We start from the raw sequence: 19,125 nt of genomic DNA on the forward strand, positions 1-19,125 counted from the left end.
TTGCTGGACTCATTGAATCCCACAAAGCACGAGTTGCGCCGCCAAGATCTGTATCGACAGCTCACGGCACGGTTTCGGACAGGCCTATCAGAGGCATGGTCAACTCGCCATAAGAGGCCCGGCCCGATTGGTAGCAGGTTTCCAACCTGTAACGGTGAGGCTAATCTCCATTTTGATGAAAAGAGGTAGAGCACGCTCTCAAATTCCTTGTCCCTAAACCGAGATGAAATCTTATTCGCTTCTCTTCTATTCGCATCTTCTTCCGCTCAATCTTAACCAACAACGGGTACTCTAGGTAGAGTGTACAAGCCGCTAACAGGTGGAGGATATGCAGGGTGGAGTGGCTTGATGTCATCCGCAGGGAAGGAGGGAGCTTGGGCCTTGGGGCCGCCTTGATTTGTGCGGATAAATACGAAACTGACCGATTCCCGATGTACATGGTCCGTGCACAGCGGATTTCGAGAAGGACGCTGCAAAACGAGCGCAGAGCGGTGGATTGAAGGGCGGCAAAATCCCAAAACGTTATGCGACATTGAGGGTCTACCGGCGTGTATTTTACCGGTCCCGAGTGCCGCCGCGCTTCTATGAACAGACAACAATAATCTTCTTCTTGGAGTCAAAAGTCCATCGAAAGGGAGCAGCATGTAAAGAGGGGTGGAGGGTGGGGTGCGTCGTTGGCATCCCCTTCTGTTATGGGTTACCTACCTGCTTCAAGTACATATGCATGTGTATCCGTAGCAAGGCCATGCACCTCTTGCTGGAGCTTCCGCGCTGTCCGTGTGTTATTATTATTGACGGGTGTCGCGCATCTCAATGCAAGGCTCAACGACGTAATAGAGGGGTTAGAGGGGCATCCTTACGCCGTGCAGAAGGCTGCGAGTCGGCCCTGCGACGGAAGGGTAAAGTGGGACAAAGAAAAGAAAGAAAAAAAACTCGTAGCAGACGGGAAGGGTGCCATTATGCAATCAGGGTCCACTGACACGACTGGACCTGACTGAGACGCTCAGCAGTGAGCACGCCACTAAGGGATTCGACCAGGGGATCCAGGTGGCAGATGAGGACCCAGAGCTTATTCGCGTCGCCGGCTTGAAACGACGCGAGCAAGGACTGAGACTTGATGTGCGCGGGGTATATTCGGCGCTGGGCTGTCCCTAAGGTGGGCTTACGCTGGTTGGGCGAGGCTTTAAAGACCTATAGCCGACGGAGGTCGCAGCAACAGCCGTCCCTCCATCCAGGCATCATGAGTGAATAAAAAGAGCGAGGCTACTGGGCCATGGGGGACCAAGAGGGGCGATCGGGTGGACCGAAGATACCCAAAAGAATGCAGCCATCTCGACAGGATTAGTCAAGCAGCAGCCGATGTTGCCAGCAAGATACCTAAGCGGATCCAGAAGAAAGAGAGGGCCGCTGGTGAAGAGTTGTGGGCATCATGACGACAGACCGTCTCCAGTCTCCATCGATGCCGTCGTTCGCACGAGTCAAGAACGGGCTCGGAAAAGACTTCTCGAATATGTCAAGACTCTGTTCATGATGAGGAATACATACGTCACAGACGGAACCCAGACCACCTACCTATGATAGGTACTGATAGTGCCAACTGGGTGCTGACTGAGATGTTGCGGTGGTGGGTGGATAGACTGACGGTTGAACCTGGCCGCGTCCGGTTTGTCTATCGCCCCGAAGACGGTACGTGGCGGTACAGAAGCAGAGAGAAAGCAGTGGGAGTTGAAGGTCCCGGATGGACTTTTCCCTTTTTTTTTTCTTCTTTTTTTTTTTTAACTTTTCCTTGCCTTCCGAGGAGAAAAATAGGCTGCGGACGGAAGTAGGATGAGGAGGACAAGCAACTGGGTAGCGGGAGGGGCCAAAGGGGACAAGCCGACGCAAATCAGCCCACAGTGTTGTTTCTGCCGAGACGACGAGGTTGTTGAGACTAGCTGGAGGTTTGGTCCCTCTTGTCCTATTTTGCCGAAGCCGAAAACTGGAGATGCGGCGACCAGAAGAAGAAGGCCCTCCTCTCCCCACTTCATGTGAAGATGGATCAGGTTCTTGAAAGAAAGGGTGACTTTGCGTGACTTGATCTTTTTCTCCTTTTTTTTTTTTTTTTTTCGTAGCTGTTTATTCCGTCTTGGCCTCGAAGCATGCTCTTGCTATGGAATCAATTCCCTGTCAAGGCGGCTATTGCCCGTTGGCAATGCTACGGCCCAGAGACCACGAAGCTACATCGGGGTACATGCTACATCCCCATCAGTAACAGTTCGCGGCTGGCCCCAATTCATGTCTACAGTACTCCGTACTGCCACCGTGTAGGAGTGGAGGAAAGAGCCTTGTGGATGGCGTCTTGGTCCAAAGTTCACCATGAGTTGTTCCATGACAACGCCCCGCACCCCTCCTGGTGCAGCATTGGACCATACCTTGCCTCGCTGGGTGATGCATTGTGAATTGTGAATTGTGTGTTGCGGTCGATGGGTTTTGTGAGTGAATCCAGCGGCAGCGGCGACGGGCGTCGGTCTGGTCTGGTCGGTCATGGTCGTTGCTGGGCGTGCTGGCTGCCCCGCCACCCCTCCACCCCACGTCCCCCTCCATGTCCCTCAGGTCCCTGTCCTCTCCCACGTCAGGTCCCCACCAGATGCTCAATAATTACCTCCTGGCACGCTACGCACACACGATTACCACCACTAGTCCCCGTCCCTTCCTATTTGATCTACGCTTTTCCCAACCGATTGCTCTTTTAAAACCTCCCCTCCTCCCACCATTCCATTTCCCTTCTTCCTCTTGACCGAGTTCTTCACTTACATAAAAAACTTGGAAGAAAATCAGACATCATGGGTTACACCGAACAAGACTGGAAGGCGATCAACACGATCCGCCTGCTCGCTGTGAGTTTCACCACTCCGCCAGATTTTTTACCCCGCCTACGTTCGTTGAGGCCATTGTTGGCTACCCCGCCACTGGCATCACTGCCAACCGCGTGGGAGGGCGAAAACAGCTCGTCATAAGCTTCGTCGACGAGCTTTCGTCAACGCGGGCGTTCAAACACCCCAAGATTTGCAGCTCGCTGACGACCTTGCTTTCTAGGTCGATGCCACCTTCAACAGCAATTCCGGCCACCCCGGTGCGCCCATGTACGTATTCCCGCGCGATTCGTGAGAAATTTGGATCACAACGCTCACCAATCGATCTTACAGGGGTATGGCGCCGGTCGCCCACGTTCTGTTCGACAAGTTCATGAAGTTCAACCCCAAGAACCCCAAGTGGTTGAACCGTGACCGCTTCGTCCTCTCGTATGTTTAAGCATATCCTCGTCCAAAGAGCATCCAACTACTCCCCCCCAGTCAGAAGCTGACATATTCTCCTTAGCAACGGCCACGGCTGCATGCTTCAGTATGCTCTCCTCCACCTCTTCGGTTACGGCGTCACCATCGACGACCTGAAAAAGTTCCGCGTAAGTTTTTCTTCTTTCGATGAGTCGACCAAACCACCAATTGCTGACATCACCGAAAGACGGTCGACAGCATTACCCCCGGTCACCCCGAGGCTCACGACACCCCTGGTATTGAGGTCACCACCGGCCCGCTTGGCCAGGGTATCTCCAACGCTGTTGGTCTGGCCATTGCCCAGGCTCACACCGCTGCCGTCTTCAACAAGGACGGCTTTAACCTGTCCGACAACTACACCTACTGCTTCCTCGGTGACGGTTGCTTGATGGAGGGTGTCTCCGGCGAGGCCTCTTCCCTGGCTGGTCACCTCCAGCTCGGCAACTTGATTGCCATCTACGACGACAACCACATCTCCATCGACGGTGACACCAACGTGGCCTTCACTGAGGATGTTGTCAAGAGATACGAATCTTTCGGCTGGGAGGTTCTCGTCGTTGATGACGGTGACAACGACCTCGACTCCATCGAGAAGGCTATCGCCCAGGCCCAGAAGTCCAAGGACAAGCCCACTCTCATCAAGCTGAGAACCACCATCGGTTTCGGCTCCCTCCAGCAGGGCACCCACGGTGTCCACGGCTCTCCCCTCAAGGCCGACGACATTAAGCAGCTCAAGGAGAAGTTTGGCTTCAACCCTGAGCAGTCTTTCGTTGTTCCCCAGGAGGTCTACGACTTGTACAACAAGCACGCCGCTGAGGGTGCTGCTGCTGAGCAGGAGTGGAACAAGCTCTTCGCCAAGTACTCCGAGAAGTACCCCGATGAGGCCAAGGACCTCTCCCGCCGTCTCAAGGGCGACCTCCCCGAGGGCTGGGAGAAGTCTCTCCCCGTCTATACCCCCAACGACCCCGCCATTGCTTCCCGCAAGCTTTCCGAGACTGTCCTCCAGAAGATCCACCAGGTCGTCCCCGAACTGGTCGGTGGTTCTGCTGACTTGACGGGCTCCAACCTGACCCGCTGGAAGGAGGCCGTCGACTTCCAGGCCCCCGCCACTGGCCTCGGTGACTACTCTGGCCGCTATATCCGCTACGGTGTCCGTGAGCACGGTATGGGTGCCATCATGAACGGTCTCGCCGCCTACGGAACCATTCTGCCCTACGGCGGTACCTTCCTCAACTTCGTCTCTTACGCTGCCGGTTCCGTCCGTCTCTCTGCCCTGTCTCAGGTCCGCACCCTCTGGGTTGCCACCCACGACTCCATCGGTCTTGGTGAGGACGGCCCCACCCACCAGCCTATCGAGACTCTCGCCCACTTCCGTGCTCTCCCCAACAACATGGTCTGGCGCCCTGCCGACGGTAACGAGACCAGCGCCGCTTACTACGTTGCCCTGACCTCCAAGCACACCCCTAGCATCATTGCCCTCTCTCGCCAGAACTTGCCCCAGCTTGAGGGCTCCGTCATCGAGAAGGCCATCAAGGGTGGCTACGTCTTGCACGAGGCCGACAACGCCGACATCACCCTCGTCTCGACTGGTTCTGAGGTCTGCATCTGCATCGACGCTGTCAAGTACCTCAAGGAGAAGCACAACATCACTGCCCGTGTTGTCTCCATGCCCTGCACGGAGGTCTTCGACTCTCAGCCCAAGGACTACAAGCTGTCCGTACTTCCCGACGGCAAGCCCATCATGTCCGTTGAGGTCATGAGCACTCTCGGCTGGGAGAGATACTCTCACGAACAATTCGGTATCAACCGCTTCGGTGCCTCTGGTGCTTACAAGGACGTCTACAAGGCAAGTTTTACACAGTTTCGCACGTACTATGCAACAATATTTACTAACAACTTTCACAGAAGTTCGAGTTCACCCCCGAGGGCATTGCCAAGCGCGCGGTCGCCACTGTCGACTTCTGGAAGGACGTCCCCAACGTCCGCTCTCCTATCAACCGTGCTTTCCAGCAGATCATTTAAAGCGGCTATATCCATGGATAGAATTTGTTTAATTGGCGACTGTTCTTTTTTTAACGCGATGACGGACGTTTACGGGAGAAAATGAACTCGGTATATAGAGGACCGTTAAATTCAAAAGATTATGATTAACGCAAATGCGCTTGCCTGTACGCCTATCCTGCAGCCTGGTGGCTTTCATGATGAATCCTGCCATGGCCATAATCTCATAGCTCGTGTCATGAAAGAAAAAAAATCAGAACGCTGGCCGTCTACTCTTCCAAGTAACGGTCTCGCCAAATTTTCCCCATCGTAAACTGCCCATCTACTGACGCGTTGTGCCTGCTCTCTTGCGATCCGAAGCTACTTTTGGCTGCGGACCGAGGTAGCACATTTCGAACCTAGGCGCCCTGTATCTCCATGCGTATTATCACTGGCCATCACCGAGCGCGTCGCCTGCGCCTTCTTCAGCGGCCCATTCGTACTGAAATTCCCTGCCCACCCTCTCAAGCCTGCCGGCAGCGCGGCGCGCTTCCATGGCCTCCTCGCCGGTCGCTGCGGCCACGACGCCGACCAGCATGGGCGCCGCGCTCCCCGAGTCCTCGCCCGACTTTCCTAGGTCGGGTATCGCGCCCATCCTTGCCGACGCCGCGGCGGACGACACCGCTGTCGAGGTGGTACCGGCCGCGACGCCCGACGACACGAGCCTCGAGGGGGCCGAGGAGGAGGCACGGTTGTTGGCAGTGGCGGCGGCGGCGGAAGCCTCTCCGCCGTTCGGCAGGGCGTCGGCGCCGTTCAGGAAGGAGGCCAGGACGACGGGGCTGCCGGGGCCGTGTTCGACAATGATGCGCTGGGCGGGGCCGAGGGAGAAGCGGTTCGCGGCGGCGTGGGCGGTCAGGGCGGTTGTGGTCAGGGAGCTGAGGGCCTCGAGCTGGGGCTGGGAGCGCGCCGATGTCAAAATCGGGTTGAGGGCGCGGTCCGTCAGGTGAAGGGCCAGCGACGGGTGCTGGGAGGGGAGGGAGGCCATTTTGTGTGTGTTGTCTGTTGGGCAGGAGTCTGCGACGGCTGGCGCGGGGTTGCTGTGGGTTTGGTGCGTGGATTTGCTGATCTTGAAGGTTTCCTGCGTGAAGGGCAGACGATTGCGACAATTGCCAAGAGAATATTGACGACAAGGGATGATATACTGGCAAGCAGATTGTTACGAGATCGATGTCTAAGGAGGAAAGGAAAGGATTTGGGGGAGGCTCTTGTGAGAGAGGTGCGGTTAGGTACGGGCTACATCCGTGGAGGTTCATCCAAGAGGTAGCGTACATAGGTAGGTATGTTGTAGCGCTTAGTTTGTGCCCGTACCCCGCCATTACCCCGCCAAATACCGTAGCCGACTACGAAGGGTGGAGCCCTCTATACCGCTGTTGAGGGATACCACAATGGACCTACCACCTCTAAGACACTCTCTTGCGGCGTGTGCTCCTGCGTCCGTGACCCCCACACGCAGAGAGGTACAGGGCTTTCTGCATAACTGCGCGATAGAATGGGTCGGAAAGGCGAATGACGATGGACAAAAGTTGAGCAATCGGGCCGGACACGGGTCAGGTGCTCACGTAACGCAATGTCGGAGCTTAGTCCTATGGCAATGTTTACAGTGTTATCTTCAAGGCCTGGACCTTGATCTCGGCGCCCGCTTGGCGTCGGCTGGCTTGTTGGGGACGCTGCCGGTGCTCCTACGCTTCTCGCGGTTACGCGTGACAGGGCCGACAGCGCTGCCCGAGGTCTTGGGCGACGAGCGGGTTCCGTGCCGGCCGTCAATGCTGCGCAAGTGGCGGGAAGACCGAAGACGGGTTTCCGAAGTAGAGGGGGCGGGGTCAGCGGCCGTCCAGACGTCCACCGCCACAACCTGGTGCTTCTCTGGAGAGGAGGCCCGAGGAGGAGGCTCGGCGAAATGGACCGTCTTTTGACTGCGACGCGCGGTCGGCGTCCCTGGCGCTGTTTCCGGGCGAGGAGCTCGTGGTTCCCTTGTTGGCGGGGACGCAACCTCGGCTTCTTCTCCTATCGTAGATAGTTGGTGGCCAACGTCACGGGCGGCGTCATCATTATCTGAGTCGTGCGAGGAGGCTCGGGAAACGTACACCGGCGGTTCATATACCGGTACTGGAGCGACTTCCGCCACTGTGGGATTGGGTTTCTGGCGCGAACGACGCCGCCGAGTGCGTTGCTGCTGGTAATCGGTCGCGTCCGCCCCAGCGGTTCCACATTCTGGGAATAGGGTACCGTTGAACCAAGCTTCGCGGACCTCAGCGGGCTGGTGGTCCCAGCAGAGACGATTGGTGAAGCGGGCATCGTGAACCCTGACCTGCTCGTTGGAACACTTGGATACCCGACACGTATCTGGTCCTGGGGTCAGAGAAAAACGTACGTCCTCGGATGGAGACGGCCAGCGGGACACTCACGTAAATGTTCTTGACAATATGGGCCCTTGCGGTGTCGCGGCCTCGCACATCCCTGCCGCCTACACACAGCGTGCTGAGCGCAGTATCGCGACCTGGACCCCGGATCGCAAGCCTTCTGGCAACCGGGGGCCTGGCAGCGGGAGTTTGGTTTATCGAGAGTGCCGCTGCTGTTGGCGCTGGCGGAGCCGCTCGAGACGCACTGCCCCATGACGCCTACCACCGTCCTCGTTTCCTCCTCCAGCGCGCGCCGGGAGATTGGGTGGTGTTAAAGGAGAGCATCTCTCAAACGACTGAGTCGGCTTCCTAGAGTCTGATGCCCGAGTCGCATAAAAAGGTGCCACTGTTTATTTGTTGCTGCGGCAGCTCCCCTATCATCCTAAATGAGGTAAGACGACCCCCCGAGGGCGGCAGGGCGGGCGTCCTGACAAACGACGGAGCAAAGTCCCCTTCCCCCTCCCCTAGTCTATTGCATCCCGCGCAGGCAGGTAGATAGAGAGGTCCCCTTGTCATTGGAGGCCCGGATGCGCGTGCCGCATTCAGTTCGAGCGCGGGACTGGCGCCAACTGGGCATCGACACAGATAAAACAACAGCGAAGTTGCCAATCACCTTGTGCCCTTGTGCCCAAGAAGAAGGTTGGAGCGGTTGGAGCGGTTGGGGGGTTTAGAACGCTGGGGATAGGACGTAAGGCGCCAACGCATAGGAGATGGTCAAGTGGGCCTGAGGAAGTGCAGGGGAGGGCGCGATCCAGCCGGCCGTCAGCAAGCCCGCGCGTGCTGTAGAGGTCTTCACACTCATCGTCACAGACAACAACCTGGTCTCATTCGACGAGTGTCGTGATCAGATCGTTGTATTGGAGTTGTCAGCCAAGGTATCTACGCACAGAATGGCGGCAAGAAGTCCCAGGTAGAGCAATAAATGTACCCAAGGTCAATATCCGAGCTGTCAAATCGTCGGTTAACCACACTAAAAATACGTTGGTAGCACATCAGTGATGAGACTTTGAAGGGCCAGCCTCCCTATCATACAGCGTTATTTGTGATGGAGTTGTCGTGTGTAGGTGTACATAGTGAGGGTGTTCGTCAGATAAGAGGGGGTTGTTCCCTGTAAGCCGAGCGTCCCCGATGCCGAGTAAGGCGTGCGCCTGCGTTCATCATTGGGGGAAGCCCCCCCCCCCCTGCCCACCAGAGACACCACGCTTTCACAGGCAGTGGAATGTGGCTTGTTCCTCGCGAGTGGACAGCTAAGCTGAAGCAAGCTCCTGCAGGTCATATCCGGAACATTCAATTCGCGACCTCTTGAAATTCCACCACGAAACCCCTAACGACGACGGCGACGACATCCACCCCATCGCAGCTACTACCACGACCTAACCTCAAATTGACCCATCAGCAAGTCGAGAACCAACTACATTCAGACATCCACAATGGCCGACGCCGAGGACAAAGCCAAAGCCGAGAAGCTGGCCGCGGCTAGGAAGAGAGTGAGCCTCCCTTGGTAGCATGCGATTGCTTTTACATCGCTCACAGCCCGTCAGGTGGAAGAGATGAAGAAGAAGAAGACAAAGAAAGCAGGCGAATCATCCAAGAAGGAGAAGGCCGAAGCGACGGCCGCGGAACCCAGCACTCCCAAAGAAAAAGAATCCGAATTTGGGCCAGCAACTCCGGCCGAACCCGAGCCCGAGGCAACTAACGAAGAGACGAAGGAGGACGAGAAAAATGCGACGGAGACAGTCGCAGAGCAGCCATCTCGGGCCGAACAGTCTAAGCTTCGATCTGCCTCCTTCAGGCAAGGGTCCGTATCCGCGGGCAGTGGTCCCCTTTCACCCGGAGCCCAAGGCCCGGAGGGAGAGACTGCCACCGACATCTACCGCAAGCATGTCGCTCGCATAGAAGAGCTCGAGAAGGAGAACAAGCGCCTCGCCAAGGAATCTACAGACTCAGAGAAGAGATGGAAGAAGGCCGAAGAGGAGCTTGCCGATTTGCGCGAGGCAGAGGGCGAAGGCAAGGGCGGGTCAGACGGCCAAGTTGAAAAGCTGGTGAGCATTACTATGATTCTGACCACCCAAGAGTGCCTGACCAAGTCGCTAACAAGTCGATAACAGAAATCTGAAATCGAGGCTCTCCAGCGCCAGAACTCTCAGCTTCAGCAACAAGCCTCCCGCTCAGGCGCTCGCCATGGCTCTTCACCATCGGTCTCGATGTCATCACCCCCAGCCGAGCTGGAGGCCCAACTGGCTTCGAAAACGGCGACGATTGAATCAATGGAAACCGAGATCTCAAAACTTCGCGCCCAGGTCGAGCGCCAAGCCAGCGGCACATCCTCCGAGCGCGAACAAATTGCGGCTTTGGAAGAGAAGCTTGCACGGTCTGAGAAGGCAGCCACCAAGGCACAGCAAGAACTCACCGACCTACGGAAGAATCTCGACCGGACGGTAGAAAAGGCCGTTCGTGAGGGCAGCGAGCGCACAAGTGCAGAGACTAAGCTTCGCAGTCTGGAGCACGAACTCGCAGCATCCATCGATGCGAGGCTAGAAGCGGAGAAGAAGGCCGATGGCCTAGAGAAGAAGGTCGCGACGTTGACGACGCTACACAAAGAGCAAGACTCGCGGACGCAGACACTACGCAAGGAGAAGGAACGCGCCGAGAAGGAAGTTAGTGAGCTCAAGGCGCGGGTTGAGAGCCTAGAGAGCGAGAACACGAGACTACGGAGCCGCAAGTCCACTGAAGGGGGTGGCGGCCTAGATGACGACGGTGTTGATGAGCTCGAGAACGAGGAGCGCCTACGCCTCGAGAAGAAGGTCCGCGAACTAGAGGCCGAAGTCTACGAGCTCCGCCATGGACACTGGCAGGAGAAGCGCCGCGAGCTCAACAGCCCCAGTTTTGAGAACGTCGACCTCGGCGGCAGCCGCGGAAACTCGCCGTCCGCGCAGAGGAAGCAAGCCGGAGGCATTGGCGACCTCTTCCAAAGCGGCATCAACGCTCTCACCGGCACCGCCGACGACGATCTGCTCGAGGACGACGACATGGACTTTGACGAGGACGCGTTCCGCCGCGCACAGGAGGAGGATGCCAAGAAGCGCCTCGAGCGCATCAAGGAAATCAAGCGCACGCTCAAGAACTGGGAAGGATGGAGGCTGGACCTTGTCGAGAGCCGGCGGGGCGGCTCCGAAGGCATCGGCGAGGTGTTTGAGGTCTAGACGTATGGATGCGTCTCTAGAAACTGGAGACTAGCAACGCGACATGTGACTGACCGATAGACCGGAGCTTTCTAAACGAAGCATATCTACACCCGCGGGTTTCTAGCAAAACCATGTACAATACAGGTAGACCGAGGCCGATATCCAGACAGAAAAACGTCGAGATTCCTAGCTGATGAGCGCGATGCCCTGCTGCATTGCCTCTTACCCATGAGACACCACGGCCCACCCATTCACACCCAGAAAGTCGAACAGGCCGCTCGCCCCGTTTTGCCGCTGGTACTGATCTTCAGTTGTGCATCGCTATCCACCCCCCCTGGTCACAAGAGAGCGGAAGCCTCTTGCCTCAGGCAAAAAAGAAAAGGCCACATGTGACGACGCGTACACAGGGACGCGTAAAGCACCCGGAAGGGGGTACGTCACTCCCTTCGCCTCACCCCAAAGGTTTGGGGGGGGGGGGGGGGGGAAAGCCTCAGCGAAGCACGAAGTATTGGAACAAGGTTGTTCAGTACCAAAAAAATGGAAGAAGAAATTGAAGCACTGGTTTCTGTCTTGAACGTTGCATGACGAATGTGGGAAAGCACGTTTGCTGTTTAGAGTGTAATGAGAAGAGGAGTGTCATTGATCTATGGGGTGGAGAATCATCTTTTTTTTTTCTTCATCTTCATGAAAAAAATAAAGTTTGTCTCCGATTCTATGTTACTACAATAAAAGGCCGGACAGAATACATTGGCAATAGAATTACAAATTTGTGTTTACGGCAAAGGGGCCATGAGTTGAGGTGATAAGGGGGAGGGGAAATGAAAATGTACAATCTACCGTTTGCCGCTGTTGCCATAAAAAGAAACTGGAGAAAGTGTGGTATTTCTCTTTTTCCTCCCTCTTTTTTCATATCCCCAATTTGATTTTGCTTGTTGCTTCGCAAAAAGAAGAAGGGACCATTGAGAAAAGGGGAGCGAGCATGAGGAGGGGGATATCAAGAAAACAGTCGTCATCGTTCTCTGCTTCGCCACTGTGGAAATGAAAATGAACCTCGAATAATGCCGTGGTAAACGCCTGTTCCCTCTCTCGTAGATTTACCCACATCGCCAGACTGTACACGGGCATGTGACCATTCGCCCAGAAAAGAGAAATAAAGAGGAGGTATGGATCATGAAAAGCACTTCTGGCCCCGGGAACGCCTCATTGATGCGTGTTTCGTAAGGATGTTGTGTACGTGGTGTGATGGGTGGTATCGGGTGTGTGTGTGTGTGTGTGTGTGTCGGGGGGGGGGTGCGGGTGCATGTGTGTGCCAGAGGCGCACGGAGGAATGTGGCAGCCTGGAGCGAGTCGTCGCGGCCGCCAGAAGTCTAGGGTGAGATGTTATTGTAGCGCCTTAACGGGAAGTTCGGTAGAAAGCTGTCGCTTTCGGGCAGAGGCGCAGGCGTTGATTCTGATTGTCACAACATCGTGGCGGTGGGAGCGCCCAGGCCGGTGCCGTCGAGATTCGTGCGTAACGCATCTTGCAGCTCCGCAATCTGCGTCATCATGGCAAAGCTGTGCTGACCCTGTCTGTCAAGCTGTTGGCGAAGCTCCTCATTCTCCTGACGCACACGCTTGATCTCCTCGCGCAGCTCGTCCAGCCCGGCGTCGGAGCTCTTTCTCGAGCGCTTCCGCTTGTTCCCTGCGCCGAAGATGCCGGCCTTCTCGCTGTCGCCGTCGCTGCCTGTCTGGATGTCCTCCTGAACCGTGCTAGATCCATCACTCGTATGTACTCGCCGTAGGTGCTCGTTGAGGTTCTCCTGGCGCGAAAAGCCCTTGCCTGTGTGGCGCTTGCAGTTCGGATGCGGGCAGTTCACTGTGTTCTTAGGACCGCCGTGCTTGCCGTGTACCTCGCGCTCGTGGCGGAGGAGACCGCCAGAGTAGGTGAAGCCTGGGAGCTTTTCACAGCCTTCGGCAGCGCATCGGTAGGGTCGCTCATGCTTGTCCATGTGCTTGCTGGCAAGGAGAGAATGATTAGCATAATCCTGGAGTGGTAAGGTTTCAGGTGCGCAGAACTCACCTCCATTCGCACTTCCGTGTGAAGACCTGCGTCTCTTCTGTGCATCCCGGAAAGGTGCAGTAAAACTTTCCGTCCGCCTGTTTCGTAACCTCGCGCTCAGGTTTGGGTATGCACTTGACCCTCGAAGAAGGAGTCGAGGCTTCGCCGTCGTCCTTATTGTTTGACGGCAGAGGCTCGGGTAGCGCAGGAGGAAGTTGCGAGGGAAGAGACGCAAGTGTCGGGGGAGCGGAGAGATCGAGTCGCGTTGCATCAGGGACGCCTACAGAACCATCGTCAAGACCCTCCGGCATCAGAGACCGGTCGTCTCCGAGCATGGAAGCTGTCGGGTTGTAGGAAGCCAGGTCGGGAACGTCGGTTGCTTGGTACTGCCCTGTCGGGTCGACATTGTGGTCGTGATCCGGGTCACCGATCGGAGGGTAGGACCCATCGTGCATGAAGTTCCGGGGTTCGTAGACGACGCTCATCATGGATGCGACGTAGTGGATACCAGATGAAGCTTGCTACGGATGAGAAATGATGGCCGGAGGATGTCGTGACCGGCGGGGAGAAAGAAAAGTCGCGTCTTCCACGTCTTCCGCGGGAATCCGCAATCAAGACCGAAGATGACGATGGATAAAGAGAAGGAAGGGGGGGTGGGAAAGTTGCAGTTTGGGTGTGCTGCAATTGCGGTTGCACCTCTTCGTACTCGAGAACGCGTACTTGTCAAGCTTGCGACTTGCGATGAGCTTCTGATGCTGCTACAAAGGCACAAAAAGTCGATTTGGCCTGAAAATTCCGGCTGGAAAATTTGAGCGGAAGTTGTGGAAGCTACGGGTGGCTTCAGCCACAGAATAATTAATCAGCTCCAAAACTTGCCACGTGATCCTTACTCGCCACTCTGCCACATAGGCCCACTTCTCGTACTCGTTGTGGCGCAGGACAGCAGAAGGCAGAGGCTGGAATCATGTGAGGGAACCCACTCACTCTCAAAGAACAACTATCAGCTGCTGATGAATCAACATTGATGCACTGCAAATAAAGGCGATTTGGTAGGTAACTCTTACCTCGAGCGGCAGGTGGATAATTATACGGTTGTGGGCCCCTTTGGATTTTAGGCGGCAGACGGCGTATGACTTGGTTCTTCAGCGATGGTGATGGCGATGCCTAGTATCGCTGAGTCACAGCGGCAACACGGTTGGCCTCAAGGCTGCCATGTCATTACAGGGGTCTGCGCCTGGCTTCCCGGAGCTGGGTTAGTCCCGTGATAGGTATGTGTATTCTGATGAGCAATGGCTTCGTGGTTTAGCCCAAGTCTGCAAGAAGGCGTTGGAGAGGGACTCACCTGCTTACGGGAGTCTCTTATAGATATGGACATTCCTGATTCCTATGATTGGTAATCTCTAGAGATATGCAGTCGCAATCGAGCATGGCGCGGGCCAATGTAGATGTTCACAGCTGCAATGATGCTGTCTGACGGGGTCAGTCATGGGAGCCTCACCAGCTGTTGGCTGCGCCGATGATGGTAGGCGTACTGATGGCTCTCGGTGACAACCAAGGACCCGGCGGGCGTTTTGACTGGTGTAAGTGGTTTCCTTCGAAATTCCAAGCGGAATATGCAAATCCTCCATAGGCATCGGCAGGCCTTCAGATATGAGGCGTGTTACAAGTGGTAATGTAATCCACGCAAGGAAGCAGGTTTCGTGAGGACCTACACAGCCAGACGGCTGGCACTTGCTATTGGATCTCATCGTGAGCTTACCTACAGTGATTCACTAACCGTACGATGATATCCTTTCGCACTTGCGCGTCTTGGCCCTGCATGTGACGTGAAGGATAGGAAGCGGTTCACACCACCTCCCTCTTTGGGACCCAGGTTGTCACCCTCTCGCAGTTCGCGTACCACTGGGTTGGGTTGCCAGAAGCTGTTGCTGTTGGTCGGCCACTAGCCGAGAAGATGGGTGCCTATTCGTTACCTTGGCCGGTGACTGAGTTGGGTATCGTGATGGAGCTGCGAGGAGGGCAGTGTGTAGGGCAACCCCGCGCTGACGGGGGTCCGGACTCCTTCAAGGTGGATCGTCTAGAGCTCTTTCGGGGAGGTAGTTGGCTACGGGGATGGCTGCTGGATACGGGAGTCCGCATCGAGGCAATTGTGCACCGCAGTGGTATCTGACGGCATAACAGCAAGGCAGCTCGAGAGGGGGGTCGAACAGGCAGCTGGCCTGACAATGATGCACAAAGTGATACAACAGGTTGAAGACAAGAGCTCGGGGGCCAACGGCAGAGCCAGGGAAAGCCCAGTGTAATGAAGTCTGAATAGCATGTACAATTGGCACACGATAAACAAGAAACAAGGAGAGAAGCTCGAGCTGGTGACAGGATATGAGACTGTGAGTGGGGTCGCGGTGAGGAGAAGGGGAAGGAGATCAGCCTCTGCCCTCAGTTCTGAGGCAGACTTTTTGATGCCTTAAGTTGACGGCGGCTGAGGGCATCCGCCAGGCACTCAACCATATGGATGCAAGTTAGAAACAAGCATAAAGAACGCGCTGCGGCTCACGAATGAGAATGCAATGGCAATACTGTGTGATCTTAAGCCATTATCACAAGCAAGAGGTTGTGAGGTTGAAGCGACGTCGACTATTAAGAAACATACCCCACTACCACAAGGTCCAAAACTCTAGGTAGTCAATTCCGTCATGGCTCACCACAACATGACAATAAAATATCTCAAATACCTAAGCTGTATTCTCACCGAAAGCGACATGCTCTGTTTGATGTTTGATCATCGCTCAGGGATATAGCCGGCTCTATGTCTGTTGTGTACCTTTACTCCTTGGAGCGCCGTTTGTGGTCTTTGAGCATCCCGCCAGCCACTCGCCATACATACATACTAGTCGAGCGTGCCTCTCGACCTTGGACTGGTGCGTAAGTAGGTACATAATTATATGACGGCGTGACAAGTGGACTCGCTCTAGTGACCGAGTCCGGAGTCGCTAAAAGGCGGAAATGTGGGCTTCATCACGGCCATGGACAAATGACAGCGACAGACGGGAGGGTGGAGCGCCATTTTCTGTTGGGCAGGAGCTCCCTAGTGTGCATCGCTCTCTCCCTCGGAGGAATGACACGACCTACCTAGGCAAGAACGACCTGGGAAAAGCCCTCTAGCCGCTATTCGTGAGGTGCCCCGCTATCAGCAAGGAAGCCAAGCGTGCGAAGTGACGCTTTTTACAAAATAAAACTAAACCCATCGCGTGATTTATCTACCACTCGTCCAGAACATTGGTCCCCCATCACACTTGATCGTCCATCTCAACGCACATCTCACGCCTGTTGCTACTTCCTCTGCACACTCAAGTTCGAGCCCACTGGAACAATATCCATTAGTGACGTTTATCTCCCCATCCTCCTGTGAGAGTGGCCAGAAAAAGACTTGTAGCACGCACCCCCATTGCTTCGTAGTCAAGTATGACCCCCCTACATGGAGAGGCGCATGTCGCCGATGCTAAGCAACCCAATGAGTTCAGCATTGCGGCTGCCTCATCGGGTGTTGCCACTCCAGCTGGTCCATCGCATCAGGAAGAGGAAGAATATGATGCCGAGACGGTCGAGAAGGTCTACAGGTATGCCTTCTACGCAAATTTCCGTCTTCTATCGCTACTGCGGCTGCTGTCGGGCACACCAGTGCTAACCGATGTTTAGGAAGCTCGACCTTCGCATCATTCCAGGTGACGATATCATCCAACTCATCAAGCAATTCAGCTTCTAACGTTGTTGCAGCCTTTTGGTGTCTTTACTTCGTCTGCTCGGCTATCAGATCCAACATCGGTATCGCGCAGACCATGAACGCAGCACAGGGCCATGACTTGATGACAGTTCTCGGTCTGACGGCTCGGGATACTTCAACCGCGTTGGCTCTCTTCTACGTGGCATATGTCATCTTTGACTGTCCTTCAAATCTTGTCATGGCCAAGTTAAGCCCCCGAATCTGGATGGCTCGCATTGTTATCGCGACTGGCATCATTGGCACCTGCTTCGCTGCCGTTCAGAGTGCCTGGAGTGTCAAGTATGTCTCTTGCACGCCAATTATTGACTGAAACTGACTGTTTGAGGCTACTTCGGTTCTTGCTGGGTGTAGTCATTGCAGGCATGTGGCCGGGAATGTCTTATTACCTGACCTTGTTCTACCCGCCCTCTCGGACGGGCAAGAGAATCGGCATGTACTTTACAGCTGCCCAGCTCTCGGCTGCCGTCGTTGGTCTCGTGTCTGCAGGCTTTCAGCTCATGGATGGCCTTGGAGGCCTAGTTGGTTTCCGCTGGATGTTCCTCATCTACGGACTGGTCGCCGTTGTGCTTGGTTTCTCTTTGCTTTGGTGGCTTCCTGACCGTCCCCTCCCCCCTGGCCAGAAGCGTCAACGGTCGATCTGGCTGAAATGGCTTCCACACACTCCAGAAGCGCTCTCCGGCCAGGACGCTGTCATTCACTACCATGATCTTCGTAGGGTCTACCACCCTAGACCCTGGACCCTTGGAGATCTGGTCAGGGTTCTCATCGATTGGCGTCTTTGGCCTCTAACCTTTATGTATTTCGGAGTCGTTGGCGTCGGTATCGGAACTCAACTTTACGGGTCCGTCATCATTCGCTCCATAGTTCCCACGGCATCAAGCATTGAAATTAGCTTGCTCTTTGCCCCTATCTGGATCGTGAGTCCGTCCCGTGCCCCTTCCTTTTTGCGCCAGCTAACCGGGTCTAGATGGATCTGATTGCGATTCTACTAGTGATGCCAGTTTCCGATCGCTTCCACCGTCACCGACCTTTCATCTTCTCGGCCGCTGTGTGCATCCAGATCACTGGCCTGCTCGTTGTAACTTTTGCCCTCGACAACGGATGGGCCCGATATGGCGGGCTTTTGATGGTTGGATTTGGCCTGGGCCCAACTGTCCCCAACTGTATGACTTGGACGAATGAGATCTTTCAACGTCGCCATGGCGAGGTTGGAGTTGCGGCTGCTACTGCCTTGGTGTCCGGTCTTGGAAATCTCGGAAGTATCGTCACTACCTACGCCCTTTACACGGGATGGCCAGAGGATGCTGTCAAGGGCCGTTACCAGTACCGTCGCAGCAACTACGCAATGATCGGCATCCTCTGCTTGAGCATTCTCAGCAGCTTCGTCATGTTCTTCTTGCTGAAAATCCTGGGTAACGAGCCCGTGAACAAGATCTCAGACACGTACTCGTCCTCCGAGATTGAGGATGGTGCCGCCAGACGTGAGGCCCGAGAACGGGGTTTCGGAAAGCTACTCCCTCGGAACCGTCAACGCCAGGAAGCCTGAAAAGCTTCCAAACGGACGTTAGGCCGACCACCAACTGAAGCAAAGCAACACTTCAGGGGATCCAACAGCCAGTCGACAGTTAATCCGACGTCCTACTCATGAGCAGTTCAACCTGCCGATTATCTTCTCCATGCCATTCATTGCCTGGCATATCTTCTTTTTTCTTTCTTTTTTTTCTTCTTTTTTTCCCTTTTTTCTTTCTTTTTTTCTTTTTTTCTTTCCCCCTTTTTTCTCCTTTTATCTTTTTGACAATATCATAAAAACTTACTGCAAATACCCATTCAAGGTTTGAATATGCGTTTCGTCCGAGGAAAGGCTCGCGTTTACGCCGCCGCCAGGCGAAGAGCGGCAGACAAACAAGACTGGATACCTCGACCGCGACAGTGCTTCTACGCCATTGCTGAGAAACGGCGTATTTGACTAGAAGTGGCGGCCAGCGACAATGCCCTTGCGCTATCGCAGATCGCCCGCCTCATGGGGAGAGGGAGGAGGGGGGGACAAAAAGGAATGATGTGAGGTGACTTGGAAACAAGCAGAGATGTTGGTGGCGGAGGAGTTTTGCGTTTCTGTTTTGCATTTTGATGATACCCATTCGTGTTTGGATACGCTGTTGTTCGAGATATTCGCCACTCGACCGCGAAAGTGCTGCTACGCCATCGCTGGGACTGCGTGTTGAACCGAGGCAACGACAGCGACAATGCTACTACGCTATCGTTAGTCTTGCCTCGTGGGCGCGCCTTGCGAATTAGACTTCGGTATACGATGTTACCTAACGGCTCACCAGCTTTCTAGCCTGGTGGCCGCATGCAGTGGGAGGGGCAA

General features: G+C 55.2%; 6 protein-coding genes across 6 annotated transcripts; 3 read left to right on the forward strand and 3 right to left on the reverse strand.

Moving 5' to 3' along the window:
* Nucleotides 1-2,822: 2,822 nt before the first annotated feature.
* On the forward strand, nucleotides 2,823-5,336 carry GLRG_07517 (transketolase; the record flags this gene model as incomplete). The annotated part of the gene is made up of 6 exons (XM_008098202.1): nucleotides 2,823-2,876; nucleotides 3,076-3,122; nucleotides 3,186-3,281; nucleotides 3,358-3,442; nucleotides 3,502-5,160; nucleotides 5,220-5,336. The coding sequence occupies 6 exons, from the start codon at nucleotides 2,823-2,825 to the stop codon at nucleotides 5,334-5,336; spliced, it is 2,058 nt and encodes a 685-aa protein (XP_008096393.1).
* A 406-nt stretch (nucleotides 5,337-5,742) lies between these two features.
* On the reverse strand, nucleotides 5,743-6,339 carry GLRG_07518 (uncharacterized protein; the record flags this gene model as incomplete). The annotated part of the gene is made up of 1 exon (XM_008098203.1): nucleotides 5,743-6,339. The coding sequence occupies one exon, from the start codon at nucleotides 6,337-6,339 to the stop codon at nucleotides 5,743-5,745; it is 597 nt and encodes a 198-aa protein (XP_008096394.1).
* A 624-nt stretch (nucleotides 6,340-6,963) lies between these two features.
* Nucleotides 6,964-7,967, reverse strand: GLRG_07519 (uncharacterized protein; the record flags this gene model as incomplete). The annotated part of the gene is made up of 2 exons (XM_008098204.1): nucleotides 6,964-7,697; nucleotides 7,823-7,967. 2 exons carry the CDS (start codon nucleotides 7,965-7,967, stop codon nucleotides 6,964-6,966), a joined length of 879 nt encoding a protein of 292 aa, XP_008096395.1.
* Nucleotides 7,968-9,183: 1,216 nt separating this feature from the next.
* On the forward strand, nucleotides 9,184-10,956 carry GLRG_07520 (M protein repeat protein; the record flags this gene model as incomplete). The annotated part of the gene is made up of 3 exons (XM_008098205.1): nucleotides 9,184-9,240; nucleotides 9,295-9,795; nucleotides 9,862-10,956. The coding sequence occupies 3 exons, from the start codon at nucleotides 9,184-9,186 to the stop codon at nucleotides 10,954-10,956; spliced, it is 1,653 nt and encodes a 550-aa protein (XP_008096396.1).
* Nucleotides 10,957-12,395: 1,439 nt separating this feature from the next.
* On the reverse strand, nucleotides 12,396-13,461 carry GLRG_07521 (C2H2 transcription factor; the record flags this gene model as incomplete). Its single annotated transcript, XM_008098206.1, has 2 exons — nucleotides 12,396-12,933; nucleotides 12,998-13,461. 2 exons carry the CDS (start codon nucleotides 13,459-13,461, stop codon nucleotides 12,396-12,398), a joined length of 1,002 nt encoding a protein of 333 aa, XP_008096397.1.
* Nucleotides 13,462-16,438: 2,977 nt separating this feature from the next.
* Nucleotides 16,439-18,303, forward strand: GLRG_07522 (major facilitator superfamily transporter; the record flags this gene model as incomplete). The annotated part of the gene is made up of 5 exons (XM_008098207.1): nucleotides 16,439-16,593; nucleotides 16,673-16,698; nucleotides 16,751-17,036; nucleotides 17,083-17,674; nucleotides 17,725-18,303. The coding sequence occupies 5 exons, from the start codon at nucleotides 16,439-16,441 to the stop codon at nucleotides 18,301-18,303; spliced, it is 1,638 nt and encodes a 545-aa protein (XP_008096398.1).
* Between the last annotated feature and the right edge of the window lie 822 nt (nucleotides 18,304-19,125).

This window comes from Colletotrichum graminicola, assembly GCF_000149035.1.
Source record: "Colletotrichum graminicola M1.001 genomic scaffold supercont1.31, whole genome shotgun sequence".
Taxonomy (NCBI): domain Eukaryota; kingdom Fungi; phylum Ascomycota; class Sordariomycetes; order Glomerellales; family Glomerellaceae; genus Colletotrichum; species Colletotrichum graminicola.